Source organism: Nesoenas mayeri (genome assembly GCF_963082525.1).
Source record: "Nesoenas mayeri genome assembly, chromosome: 6".
NCBI classification, from domain to species: domain Eukaryota; kingdom Metazoa; phylum Chordata; class Aves; order Columbiformes; family Columbidae; genus Nesoenas; species Nesoenas mayeri.
In genome coordinates this window covers 22,788,789-22,801,108 of record NC_137545.1, presented here as the reverse complement: position 1 = coordinate 22,801,108, position 12,320 = coordinate 22,788,789, and the positions used below count along the sequence as shown (strand labels likewise).

Sequence of the window (12,320 nt, the reverse complement as noted above, 5' to 3'; positions counted from 1 at the left end):
TTATGAAGAACAAGACTCGAATGTATATGTTAATAATGTTTTATGAGCAAAATTTGAAACAGTTACAGTTTTAACTGACAATTTCTCATTTATATATAATGTCAAGTGGCTTCTCTTGTTTGGGGGTTTTTTTAACCCTGTTTTGGCAAAAGTAAACAAAGATTCTAGGATTATCTGGACCATTACCTAGTCATCTTGCTTACTTTGAGTCTATTTCACTTATTTTCCAGTACCCAGAATTACTTGTAGCCTCTTACAACAACAATGAGGATGCACCTCATGAGCCTGATGGGGTGGCCCTTGTATGGAATATGAAGTACAAGAAAACTACTCCAGAGTATGTCTTTCACTGTCAGGTATGACTCTGTCTCAGGAGGGTAAAGGTTTTCTGTTGATGAACTTGAACATGTACCTTCCTTAGCTTGTCAACATAATGATTACATTGGGCTGGCATTCACTTTAACCCCATGTATTTGCAAATGGATGTTGATAGCTAGAGATTTCTGTTTAGAAACATTATTCTATTTCAGAATTTGACATATTTCAGAATTCAGTCTTGCTTGAGAACTGATTTTAGTCTTTTAATTTATTTAAAAAACAAAACAACCTTCTTGTGTAATGATTGAACCACAAAGGAGGTTTGTGTGTAAGGGGGTTGAGTGGGATTATATACTACTAGATATTACTTTACTGAATCAAATGAAGATGGCCTGGGGAGATGGAGCAAGAATGAAAACTGGAAACATACGCGTCAAGAAAAAGGCAGATGGAGGTGTACTAATAGTTTTCTGAAAGATAAAAACATGCAAATCTCTTCCATTATGCCAAACCTGGGATAGCCACTTTGTTTTCAAAATGCCATAATGCTGAAAAATTACATAGTTGGATCAAAATTTAATCTTGAGATGTCAGATTACTGTCAAATCCCAGATTGCAAAAGTAACTATTGTATCAAAATGGATCTGTACGTTCTCTAACAAAATGACTGCAGAATGTGGCAAAACTTTTATTAAATAATGTGCATTCCTGGGCCTTCCCTTGCTAACAGACTATGCTAGGAGGGATACAAATGTATACATATGAAAAAAAAAGAAACTAAAAGACTGGGCATTCACAAAGGGTTTGTGAATCCTTAAGTAATTAGACAGTGAAATAGTGTATCAAATAAATCCAGGCAAACAACTTATTCTGATAATTGGTCCCCCTTTTTTTTTTTTGTGGTTTTAGACATAGCATCATTGAATGGTCATTTTTGTGTGTTTTGTTTGTTTGTTTGTTTTCTTCCTTTCAGTCAGCAGTGATGTCAGCTACATTTGCAAAATTTCATCCCAATCTGGTGGTTGGTGGCACGTACTCAGGCCAAATCGTGCTCTGGGATAATCGCAGCAATAAGAGAACCCCAGTGCAGAGAACTCCGCTTTCGGCTGCTGCTCACACGGTAGGGGGTGAAAAGTCTTCAAGGGCTGTTCCTTGTTGAGATGTATTTAACCTCTAGGAAGCTCTGTCCAGTGTGCTTGATTGATAATGCTTAAATGTTTATGTCCATATTTTTCCAATGCTGTCACTGAAGAATCAGGCTATTCATAAAAATCAAAGTGTCAGAAAAACAAGTATGAGTTCTGTAGGGGAGTATTCTTTGTACTTACTATGATCAATTTGTTATGCTTTGTTAAGTGGTGGAGCTGTATATTTTACTGTCTATTAATTATACCAGAATTGGTTGTTACTTGGAAATTCCTTTTTCTGATAGTATTTTACATTTCTTAGCACCCGGTGTACTGTGTGAATGTTGTTGGGACCCAGAATGCTCATAATTTGATTAGTATCTCAACTGATGGGAAAATATGCTCTTGGAGTCTGGACATGCTTTCCCAACCCCAGGTAAGGTAACTTTGGATATATATAGTATCTATTCCAGATGAATCTTTTGTAAAAAACGTAATGAATCTAAAAAGTATTAATGAACATTTTCCCAACACACAGAATTATACTTGAAGTAGCTTGACACATATTGGATAAAATATTTCCCGGCTCATGGAATCAAATATTGTCTCTTGGTCATTTTGTGTATTTTTGTTGCACTTGTGTTAGTGGTAAACACCATTTTAATAAAAATAACTTTCTTATTCCTGCCCAATTATTTAGAAGTAAAATACAAAAAAAACCCCTACTACTGAGATGTATAAATTACTTTGTAGATGTCAGTGGTTCTGTTTGGCTGGTTTTAAAGTAAGTTGCTGTTACTTTCATTACAGGATAGCATGGAGCTGGTTCACAAACAGTCCAAGGCTGTGGCTGTTACTTGCATGTCCTTCCCCATTGGAGATGTCAACAACTTTGTTGTTGGCAGTGAAGAAGGCTCAGTGTACACTGCGTGCCGTCATGGCAGGTGAATACACACTTTCGTTATTCAAAGGAGATAAAAATAGTGAAAGGATAAGTCCCTGCATGCTTTACACTCCTAAAATTATATATAAGGCATGTTTGCTCCTTTGTCTTGAAGGAGTTCAAAATAGCCATATATAAATTCCAGTGCATGTTTTTTCCTGAGTAAGATCTTCATTAAAAATGGAAGAAGTTGGAATATTGAATTGGTTCTCTTCTGCCTTGTGTGCCTAGGAGTCGTTTGTGTTGATGAGGGCACTGTAGGTCACTGCAGTTTAATTCATTTGAATTGTAGCAGAACATTCCAAACTTAGTATCGGTTCTGTAGATAATTGTACAGTAACATCACGCACAAATCTTAAATTGGCCAGCCTTTCTCCTGCTGTTCAATCTATTTTGAAATTGTCTGACTGTATCTTATCAATTGCTTTCTTAAATATAATTGAGTGTCCAGGTTTCATCTCAAATACACATCACCCTTGCTGCACAGCTTTTTGGTTCCAAAATACCCAAAATTGTATCACTTTTGTATAACATCTTTCCCATCTGTTCTCCCCCTTCTTTTTCATTGCTTCTGATAGGAGGCTATTAGGGATATACTGTTACTGGTTTGTGTCTGTACCTTGTGTCCCTAAGGTACTTGCAACTTCTGTTAAGTCAGTGGGAGTTTCATGCTCATTCCTGAGGACTGGATTTTGTTCTTTGTATGAATGGAAGTTTTAGCTATTGTTTGGAGAACAGTGTAGCCAAATGTGGGGGCTGGTACCTGCTGAATTAGTCTCTTCTTCCTGTGGCATATCATGGCACTTAAGGTTAGCAGGAAATACATGTTGAAGTCATGGTCCGTATTCAAGCCCGATCTTCTGTGATCCGTTCTGATGAAGCCTTTTGCAGCAGGGTAATGTCCATACGAAGCAGCAAAAAATCTTCTTGTGGCTATATTTAAATTGCATTTCAGTGCTATCTCTGTCTGTAGATGTATGGTTTCCAGATAAATTAACCTTGGTTATATATTCTAAAACAGCAAAGCTGGAATCAGTGAGATGTTTGAAGGACACCAGGGACCAATCACAGGTATCAACTGCCATGCGGCAGTTGGACCTGTAGACTTCTCACATCTTTTTGTCACCTCTTCTTTTGACTGGACAGTAAAGCTTTGGACAACTAAGGTAACTTAAATAGATAGTTCAGTGGTTTTCTTCGTAGTCCTTGACACAAGGTGGTGCTATAATGTAAGCTACCTCAACTTAAGTCAACTGAAGTCAAATGTGTGATGCTCTCCAGGTTCCTAGCAGCAGTCCTGCAACGAGGAGACAGCTGATGAACAAAACTATAGTTAACAACATAAAGCTTTGCTTTCAGATTGTACGTCATTTGTATACTTCTGATCCATTCTGTTCATCTTTTTGCCCTCTGTTATCAACAACGATTACAATGTAAAATCATGTTGTAAAATAAGTTACTTCATATTATGCTTAAGGCAAATGTTTTGCTACAATTTTGTGGAGGACTAAGAGCACCAAAACTTATGTCAGGTAAACTCAATGAGGCTCACAATTGAAATATCTGTCATTCCCATTGCCAGAATTACTTCTTTTGCTGTTTGTTTGATGTCCTGAGGAATGCAAAGCAGATGAAGTGGAGTTAGAATCTCTCAGTAACAGCCTGAAGTGCTGTCACTGAATTATCATTGCCTTTGTTTACAATATTATTAATGCATTAAATTTACAATCTCTTACAGTATTGGTTTGCTACTGATTGTTTTATAGTAGCAGCCAAGAAAAAGGTTGCATGCTTTGCAAAGCATCTCTTTAATAATGGCATTAATTTTTTGCTGGTTTTGCTGAGACATTTTTTAAAGTAAGTAAAAATGTGAATCACTTTTTGGTTATTGCTGATAATGCTGTTCAGAAGGTCTGTATTTTGCTTTACCCCTTAGCTTTGTAATTTTGAAGTGCAGAGTTTGGGTATTACATTGTTGTATTTGCTTTTTTCAGAATAACAAACCCCTCTACTCGTTTGAAGACAACTCAGATTATGTTTACGATGTGATGTGGTCTCCAACTCACCCTGCCCTGTTTGCCTGTGTGGATGGAATGGGCAGGCTCGACCTGTGGAATCTCAACAACGATACTGAGGTGAGGCAGTCGGCTTAATAGTCACTTGGAGCTGCAAAAATGTTTGTACACTTCAAAAAATTGTCAGGGGTTTACCATAGTGGTTTAGTTTGGGTTTTAACTGAAATGACTCCTTATAACAAATAACAGTGGTAATTAAATTGTTTTACCTGTAACAAGAATGCAAAACATCTTTTGGTGTAACATTGATCCATGTTGTGATAGTGATTACAGATGTCCCCCAGTATGGTCTTGGCAGCCTGTAACCTAACAGTGTGAACAAAACTGTTACCCACACACCACCATTGCTCCTATTGCCATATTTCTATTGCCATAGTAATACTGCAGTGAAATGGCAATTTGTTTCTAAACTTAGATAATTTTGGGTTTTCTGGTGTGAGTTATAAACTTAATTATATTATAAACCTTTTCAAAGACTTACTGGAGGTAGGCAAGAGGACAAAATACACAAATATTCAGTACTTAAATTTAATCTTTTTTAAAACTGCATACAGAATAGCATGCAGTTCTGTAGGAGCATGTGCCAGCCCATGGCTTCAAATTGGAGTCACCTGGTTCTCACTTTTGGACAGGATTTGACCTGCCAAAGCAGCAGATTTCATCCCTGCCCTCTGTTGTAATCTTCCGTGAGATGCCAGGGCCCCCCTCCTTGCTGTCTGGCTGAACACACGTGTGCCTCCTGTCTCATGACCAGAGTGCTGATGTGCCTTTGACAGAGCATGTTTGTACTTTGGCCAAGGGACAGAAGATGTGTTGGTTTGGTCATGTCACTGGTGATAGTTTAAGGCCACTGAAAGTCTTTGAGATCTGCATACTGTGCCACAGGTGAAATGTTGGGCACTTCCTAGGGAGTAGGTGCATTGTGTAATCGATAGCTTATGGAATCCTCCTGCATTTTTAACATTGTGTTTTGAATGGATACAGGTGCCAACAGCAAGCATTACTGTGGAGGGCAACCCTGCTCTGAACCGTGTGAGATGGACACATTCTGGGAGAGAGATTGCTGTTGGGGATTCGGAGGGACAAATAGTTATCTATGATGTGGGAGAGGTGTGTATACCATGTATTGTGCAAAGTATATTACAAAACACTCAAGTTTCTTTAACTTTTATTTAGCAATGTGCTTTTAACTTTTTCCCCTGTAATTAGAGGAATAAGATTTAATTTGTATATTCAAATGAATGTTTCCCTTTGTGTCTATTTTAGGTATTCTAGCGTAACTTTTTAGTATACTATCTGGCAGCCAATCAAAAAGTAAAAGCATTATTGTAAAACTGATGAAATAAGATGAAATAATCAATGCTTTTCTTTGTAGATATTTTATCTTCTTTGCAACTGTGGTACATATGAATTCTGACCATAGCTTGAGAAGTATCAAACAAAAATTGAGCAGTGAAGCAGTCTATACTTCGTTCCTGTAGGGAAGCTGCTGCTATTGAAAGCGTGTGTACTCCAGTAGTACGTAACTGGATGAGGATGTGGCATTAGTATTCCTCTTTGGAGAGAGTCTCTCAGATGGCGATGTACAATGCAGCTTGTAACAGGATCATTACATACTTAAATACTGGCTTCTTTTATTCTTAGTGAGAGCTTTTGGTATTCAGGCTATTTTCATTAAAAAAATTTTACATTAACTAAAGGCAAGTTTTTCTATTGGAACCTCTTGTGAACATTACTTGAGCACTCACTCAAAATGAGCTCATTTTTTATTTATCAGTAGGTTTAAATAACATTCTCTGTGTCAACAGCAAATTGCCGTTCCTCGCAGTGATGAGTGGACTCGATTTGGTCGAACACTGGCAGAGATAAACGCTAACAGAGCTGACGCCGAAGAGGAAGCTGCAACCCGCATACCCGCGTAGATCTGTAAAAACAGGCAGCAGCATTGACTTTTGAATGATTTGATGCAAATCTTAAACGTGTAAGCATGTCTCAGTTCAAATAATAGGTTAAGGACGGAATATATGCATTCAGCTATGGACTTCGAAAATGTATTAAGATCACTGAAAATCTGATCTTGCATTGTCACTTTTTATATATATATTACAAGCACATTCTTGGATTTCTGTAACTTTTAATACAATTAACTTTGACTTTGCAAGAAACTTCTTTTGCTGAAACACTAACCTGATGTAAATTTGCTGTTGGGCTTCTGAAATTTTGACTTTGTAACAGTATCTACTTCTGAAAAGTAAAAGTTCTGTTTCTAAACTAACCTTTCTATATTACACTGACTAACCTTCATTAGGTAATAAATCTCTGCAGCATTCTTTAATTTTGAACTCTTTAAATTACCCATGGATATGCATGCATATGTTCCAAGTAAGTTTCATTGTTTATACATAGATAAGCCCCAGACTCCTGTAGTAAGTAATATATGTGAATAAAAATTTGTCTGTAGTTACAAACTTATTCGATAATTAGACCTGAATTAATTAAATACATATTTAAAACCAAGTTCTTTTGTTTAGATTGGTGCATTAAAAGGTGAGACTGATTCATAAATAAATATTATATGAGCACTTGTCAGCTGCCCTGCCCCCTCATCTGTGTCCCCTCAGTGGTTTCAGAGTAGGAAGTTCCTGGGAGCTGCTGCTTTCATTTTACTGCACACACACCAGAGTTTTCTGCCCCAACCTCCACTTCCTACCATGGCAGTCAAACAAAAGGGAAACAAGCTGCTGGTGTGAAGTTTTTCTTTTCCAAAGGATAAGGAATTAGACTTTGATTTAATTTCCAAAGCATGATGATTTGCATTCTGTCAACTACAGACTTGCTACTAATTTTCCATTTCAAGTTAAAGATGTTTTCATTACTTTTTAACATTTTTATTGAAACAAAACCAATTAATGGCTTGAAACAGAATGGTTCCAATTTCTGTGAAAGGTTACATTTTTTGAATACATCTTTCTTAAGACATTACAAAGTTTTGTGTCAACACTGGTTTGGGGCTTGGGGGGAGGGAATTGTTTAGGATTGGTTTTTAGTAAGTATTCTGACTTGTACTAATTAGGCACTAAACTAGTCTTGATGCTTTAACTTAGGACTCTAGGTTTGTTTCTGGTATTCTTAATCCACTACAAGCTTATAGTTGTGCCAGAAGAGCTGTTTTATGTGCCCAAGAGTAGAAAATAAGTTTATATTCCTTAATCAGCTTTATGTTGAGAAGTATTCTTATTGTTTCTTCATTGCTTAAATTGGAGGTTTTTTTGTGTTTCTCCTTATCTCAGTTCTGTTACAAGCAGCTCAGAGACATAGGCAGTTCTGTCTTCAGGAGTTTCTCTTTTGCAGTGGGTTTGAAAGTAAAATGTATTTAGGTCTCCATTGTTGTTGGCTTGTCAAAAGTCCACCTTCTCTTTTCAATAGCAAAGTCTTGCTGTTCAGTTTGGCATTTACCTTGTATGTTTTCCTCACCCTCACAACAGCGGCTGGCTGTTCACTTGAGAAACACGTGAACCAAATAAAGAACAGGCACGTCGTGATGATTTTTACCCTTCAGGCACAAGAATTGTTAATGAGCAGAATGTTCTGCTATCTGGGTTGTGGGTTTGTTTCTGGGGGCAGAGGGGGTGGTGTTGTCTTGTTTTTGTTGGTTGGTTTGGGGTTTTGTGTGTGTTTTTCTTTAGTTGTTGGCTTTTTTCTGAGAATTGTTAATTCTCATTTAATAATGTATTTCCTTCAGACTTATATTTTCAGCAATCCAGTAAATAAGACTTTCTTTCAATGGATTGTGGCATGAACATATAGGTCATATGACATTAGTTTTAGGTAATTTCAATCTTTCAATAGTTTTCAACAAAATTATTCTGTAGTCACTCCTGCTTGTGTTCCTCCCTCTCAAAATAGTTGAGTACAGGTTAAAAATGGTGTAAAACCCATACCTGCAACATTAGGAGACCAACAGTGATGCTAGATACTGTAAATGACCATCCTGGGAGCCAGACTGTCCAGTTTTGGACCTGTAAGAAATACAAATGCTGTCTTGCATTGTAAAGTCTCCTGAGGTGTCAGTCAACAAGCTGTGACTATGATTAAATGCCAGTGGGTCCCAACTATTTTTGCCACTATTTAGAAAAGCACAGAACAAAATACATGGATATGGGAGAGAGCTCCTGGGAAGCCTGTCTCTAGAAAACTGCACAGAACAGCTGATTCAAAAGAATACAGGAGGCCTTCTAATAGGGTTATATATACGCATGTTGCAGAACAGTGATCAAATTCCCAAATACAATGTACTGTAACCTCTAGCTCACTAAACATTATGCAGCACCAAAAGATTTTTGCATCTTGCCAAGAGGCCAGAACTGAAGGAGGGCTTGTCTGCATTTGTAGTGTTCAGTTTTTAAGAAGCCATTTCTATGTAAACTGACCAAAACTCGTCATATGAGCAAGAAAACTGTCACCTGAGCAAGAAAATAATAGAAGGTCCAATCTGTTTATACTGCTGTGATGCTCTGTACTCCAGGGTGTTTAACCCTGAAAGAAACATGTAAAACTAAAGATAAGAGGTTGTTATACTTCAGTAAGCAAGGCTGGAAACCCACTCATCTCCTCTCTGGCTGTAGGGGTAGGACTATTTTTCTTCTAGGACTGTAGAAATCCAGACTCTCCTATTTCCTCTGAGATTTTTGCATTTAAAAATCACATCCGATAAACTTTTGGCAGACACTAAGTCAGAAGTAGTTCAGGCTTTTCCTTTCTCCTCTTACTTAGCGGTCCACTCAACTGGAAGTCTAAACAATCCGTTTTGTCTTTAAAAAGAATATAAAAGTAAGTCTTTCCCCCTGCAGAATGACCTGATCTTTCAATAATAAAACAATCTAAAAATAAAGAGAATGTCTTCTTTCTTTTTTTTTTTTTTTTTTGATAAAATGATTTTCCACTCTGGAAAAAAACACTGAGTAATAAATCCCGTAAAATTTCTTGAGTCAACTAATAACTGGCAGATATTTCTCTGGGTTTTAAATATGCTACCATAGAGGTGAGATCTATTACAGGTTTAGTATTACCATGTATTTTGAGGAAATTCCTTGTTACGAAGTAGTGCTGCAAAAATAAAATCTTGCATATGCTCATCTAATGACTGTCTTCTCTTACACTTACTTGCATTTTAAAACCTTTGCTGTACCTAGCAGAGAACTGCATCCTTCAGAAGCTATGTCCTGTACTGGATGTTCATTAAATGGGCGCATCTAATCTTAAATTTTAATCTGTGATCCATAATCTGTGGAGGGAAGACAAAAAATCACACAGGACTTCTTCCATAAACACAAAGAAGTGACTTAAGTGTTTTTAAATATTTTATTGTCACGATTGTTAACAAAACACCTTCAAAACATTCTGTACATGTCAACCATTTTGAACTGCAATGCCCCTTATATAAATGTACGTGTATAGATGCCATGATGTCTCTGTACAAAGATGTACAATATGTACAGTAACATTGAATGCAAGCTGTGCAAGGCAAAGTCTAGGTACAGATTCATGCCACTGGTTAAAACAAGGCATAGAACCACTGCTTCAATCAGTTCCTTGTGTGCAAATAAACAACTGCAGGTATGTATTAATATTAGAAAGGAGTAAATAGAGTTGCAAGCTCAGTTCAGCTAGAACATGCAGCTGACTGCAAAAAATACAGTACTACTCTCCTGAACTTTTCCCACTGCGTTACTTTGTTAGGTCGAAACATCTTTTCCAGGTTCAGCTGCTACTTTTTGCTTGAGCTGAGTGATGCCAGATCGAAACTTCGGAAGATATAAACCGAACTTATTTTCTATACCAGCAAACGTAGCTGTAGCAAGTCTGTATCCACCTATGTGATCAGGGTTAGCAGGAGGAAGATCTGAAATTCGAGATTTTGGGGTAGGTTCTGATCCAGAAGGTTTGCTGTTTGAAAAAAGAAAAAGAAAAAAAGCCTTTCCTTTATTTGAAGTCTTTTCTTAAGTCTGAATAACTCTATGAAATCTAGACTACATACTTAAGGCTTTTGTGTGAGTATGGGAGACTGTCAAAGCTGACCTTAATTAATTCACTGCTGTGGTCAAGTTCAGACTGCTACTTAATGGGAAATCAAGGGCAAGACTGAAGTTACATTTTTACTGATAGCTTTGTAAATTAACTTCCAGTGACACGGGGAAAATGAACAAAATACCGTGCTACAATGGAAATACAAATTTTATGTGGTGTATTAAAATAAATATGAGATGGCTCTTTATCTGCTTAGAAGTAGCATTCAAGTTTCAATTATATAAGGATGGGATTTTTTTGCATACTGTGATTTTAAGTACAGGTGCTCTTAAGTCACCACGTTTAAGTGGTCCCATGCATGAAAAAAAGATACATTTTTTTTTAACTTGGCTTTTTTTTTGTGCAAGCTAAAAAGCAAATATTTGACTTACAGGCCTCCAAAATCGACGTAAAACCATCTCTGCAGAAGTTCGTAAGTGACCAGAGTAACACCAAACTGGGGTGAAGATCTGAACACACGAGCTGTTAAATATTACAAATCATAGTGTCAAAGGAAGAAAAGAATTTCTCAGGAGCGAAGCTAAACATTTTTAACAAGATGTTATGTTCAGGATCAGACCTTGTAAATACTGCTCTAATTTGAGACCATAACAACGCAAGTGCTAATTTGCAGATTCGGGGTCTGCCTTAATATTCAGAATGTGTTTCTCACCTCCAGCTCCCTTCCAAAAAGCCGACGGGCCTTCTTCCCTTAGGATCTTGCCAAAGCAGTCGATAACTCCGCTGTATGTTGTCTGACCGGCGCGAGCTGCCACTTGCAGTCTTGTCTTGATGACATCAGCAGGGGTTACCAAAGACGCAGCAGGCACACCTTTTAGAAGAAAACCACATTTAATCTGCACAAAGTGTCTTGTAAAAGATGGAACACTTCTAACTGAAAAATACGACTGCAAACTTCAATATTTTTTGCAAGGATCAGACATGACTAAAAGTGCAAGTTCTTACATTTGATATATAATATAAGCTTGTGTGTGGTATGATAGTTTCGAGTTTCTTCTAAATTTAAAGGCTATAACTGATAGTAAATAAAATAATAGACTATCAACAGCAATTTTCTCAACGTCTTCTAGAGGTCTGTCATTAACAGTAGTTTCAAAAAGATAAGAGGCGTTTTTAAATTCACACAAAGGCTATATATGTAATAAGCAATACCCATGACTAAAATTGCTTGTGCAGCCTCACTGTATTTGCTAATACTTTACAACATATTTTGTAAATTACATAGATTATTGATTTGGGAACTCAAATCCTCCACACCCATTCATAAGAAAACTACTACTTAGGACACTTGCTCTACAGAAATCTGTCTGTACTGCTGTCTGGACTGTTCTGTAGGAGAATAGATGCTGCTTACTTCAGTAGGCAAAGCCACAAACAGACTGAGGACAAGGAAGGTGTTTTACAAGTCTGCTTGGTACCAGCAGCGTGAGATTAGCCAACAGTGATGGCAGAACAAATCTCCACTTCCAAGGCACCACTCTCAGCTTTCTAGTCAAAGGAAAGGAGAAAGTTTTCAGAAACGTACTCCACAGTCTGTGACTGTGTTTACCTGAGAGATTTCTGAATACTTCTGAATACTGTAAAAATTTCATCCTGTTACAAAAAGGAACCATCTTCTGACTTAGAATTTTGAATTGATTTTGATTTCTGTTGAACCTTTGCAATGGGTTACTACTGAATTTAAAATATTAACAAGTCGCTGATTTGCCTAAGTGATCATAAATTCTAAAGCGCTGCTGGCCACTTCAGGAGGTTTTAAAAGAAAACAGA

At 37.2% G+C, this 12,320-nt stretch overlaps 2 protein-coding genes across 4 annotated transcripts in view; one reads left to right on the top strand and one right to left on the bottom strand.

Annotated features, from left to right (window-relative positions):
- The window catches only part of DYNC1I2 (dynein cytoplasmic 1 intermediate chain 2), a 28,633-nt gene extending 21,444 nt beyond the window's left edge, over positions 1-7,189 (top strand). For all 3 annotated transcript variants that reach the window (XM_080347242.1, XM_080347241.1, XM_080347243.1), the window contains 8 exons: positions 231-356; positions 1,292-1,438; positions 1,768-1,881; positions 2,256-2,389; positions 3,410-3,554; positions 4,383-4,523; positions 5,448-5,573; positions 6,272-7,189. In XM_080347242.1, the coding sequence (XP_080203368.1) occupies positions 231-356; positions 1,292-1,438; positions 1,768-1,881; positions 2,256-2,389; positions 3,410-3,554; positions 4,383-4,523; positions 5,448-5,573; positions 6,272-6,385 (1,047 nt within the window). In that variant the 3' untranslated portion in view covers positions 6,386-7,189. The remainder of the gene's footprint in view (positions 1-230; positions 357-1,291; positions 1,439-1,767; positions 1,882-2,255; positions 2,390-3,409; positions 3,555-4,382; positions 4,524-5,447; positions 5,574-6,271) is intronic.
- A 3,034-nt stretch (positions 7,190-10,223) lies between these two features.
- The window catches only part of SLC25A12 (solute carrier family 25 member 12), a gene marked incomplete at both ends in the record, with an annotated part of 49,325 nt that continues 47,228 nt past the window's right edge, over positions 10,224-12,320 (bottom strand). The window contains 4 exon segments of the mRNA XM_080346925.1: positions 10,224-10,252; positions 10,255-10,409; positions 10,922-11,012; positions 11,203-11,361. Of these exon segments, the coding sequence (XP_080203051.1) occupies positions 10,224-10,252; positions 10,255-10,409; positions 10,922-11,012; positions 11,203-11,361 (434 nt within the window).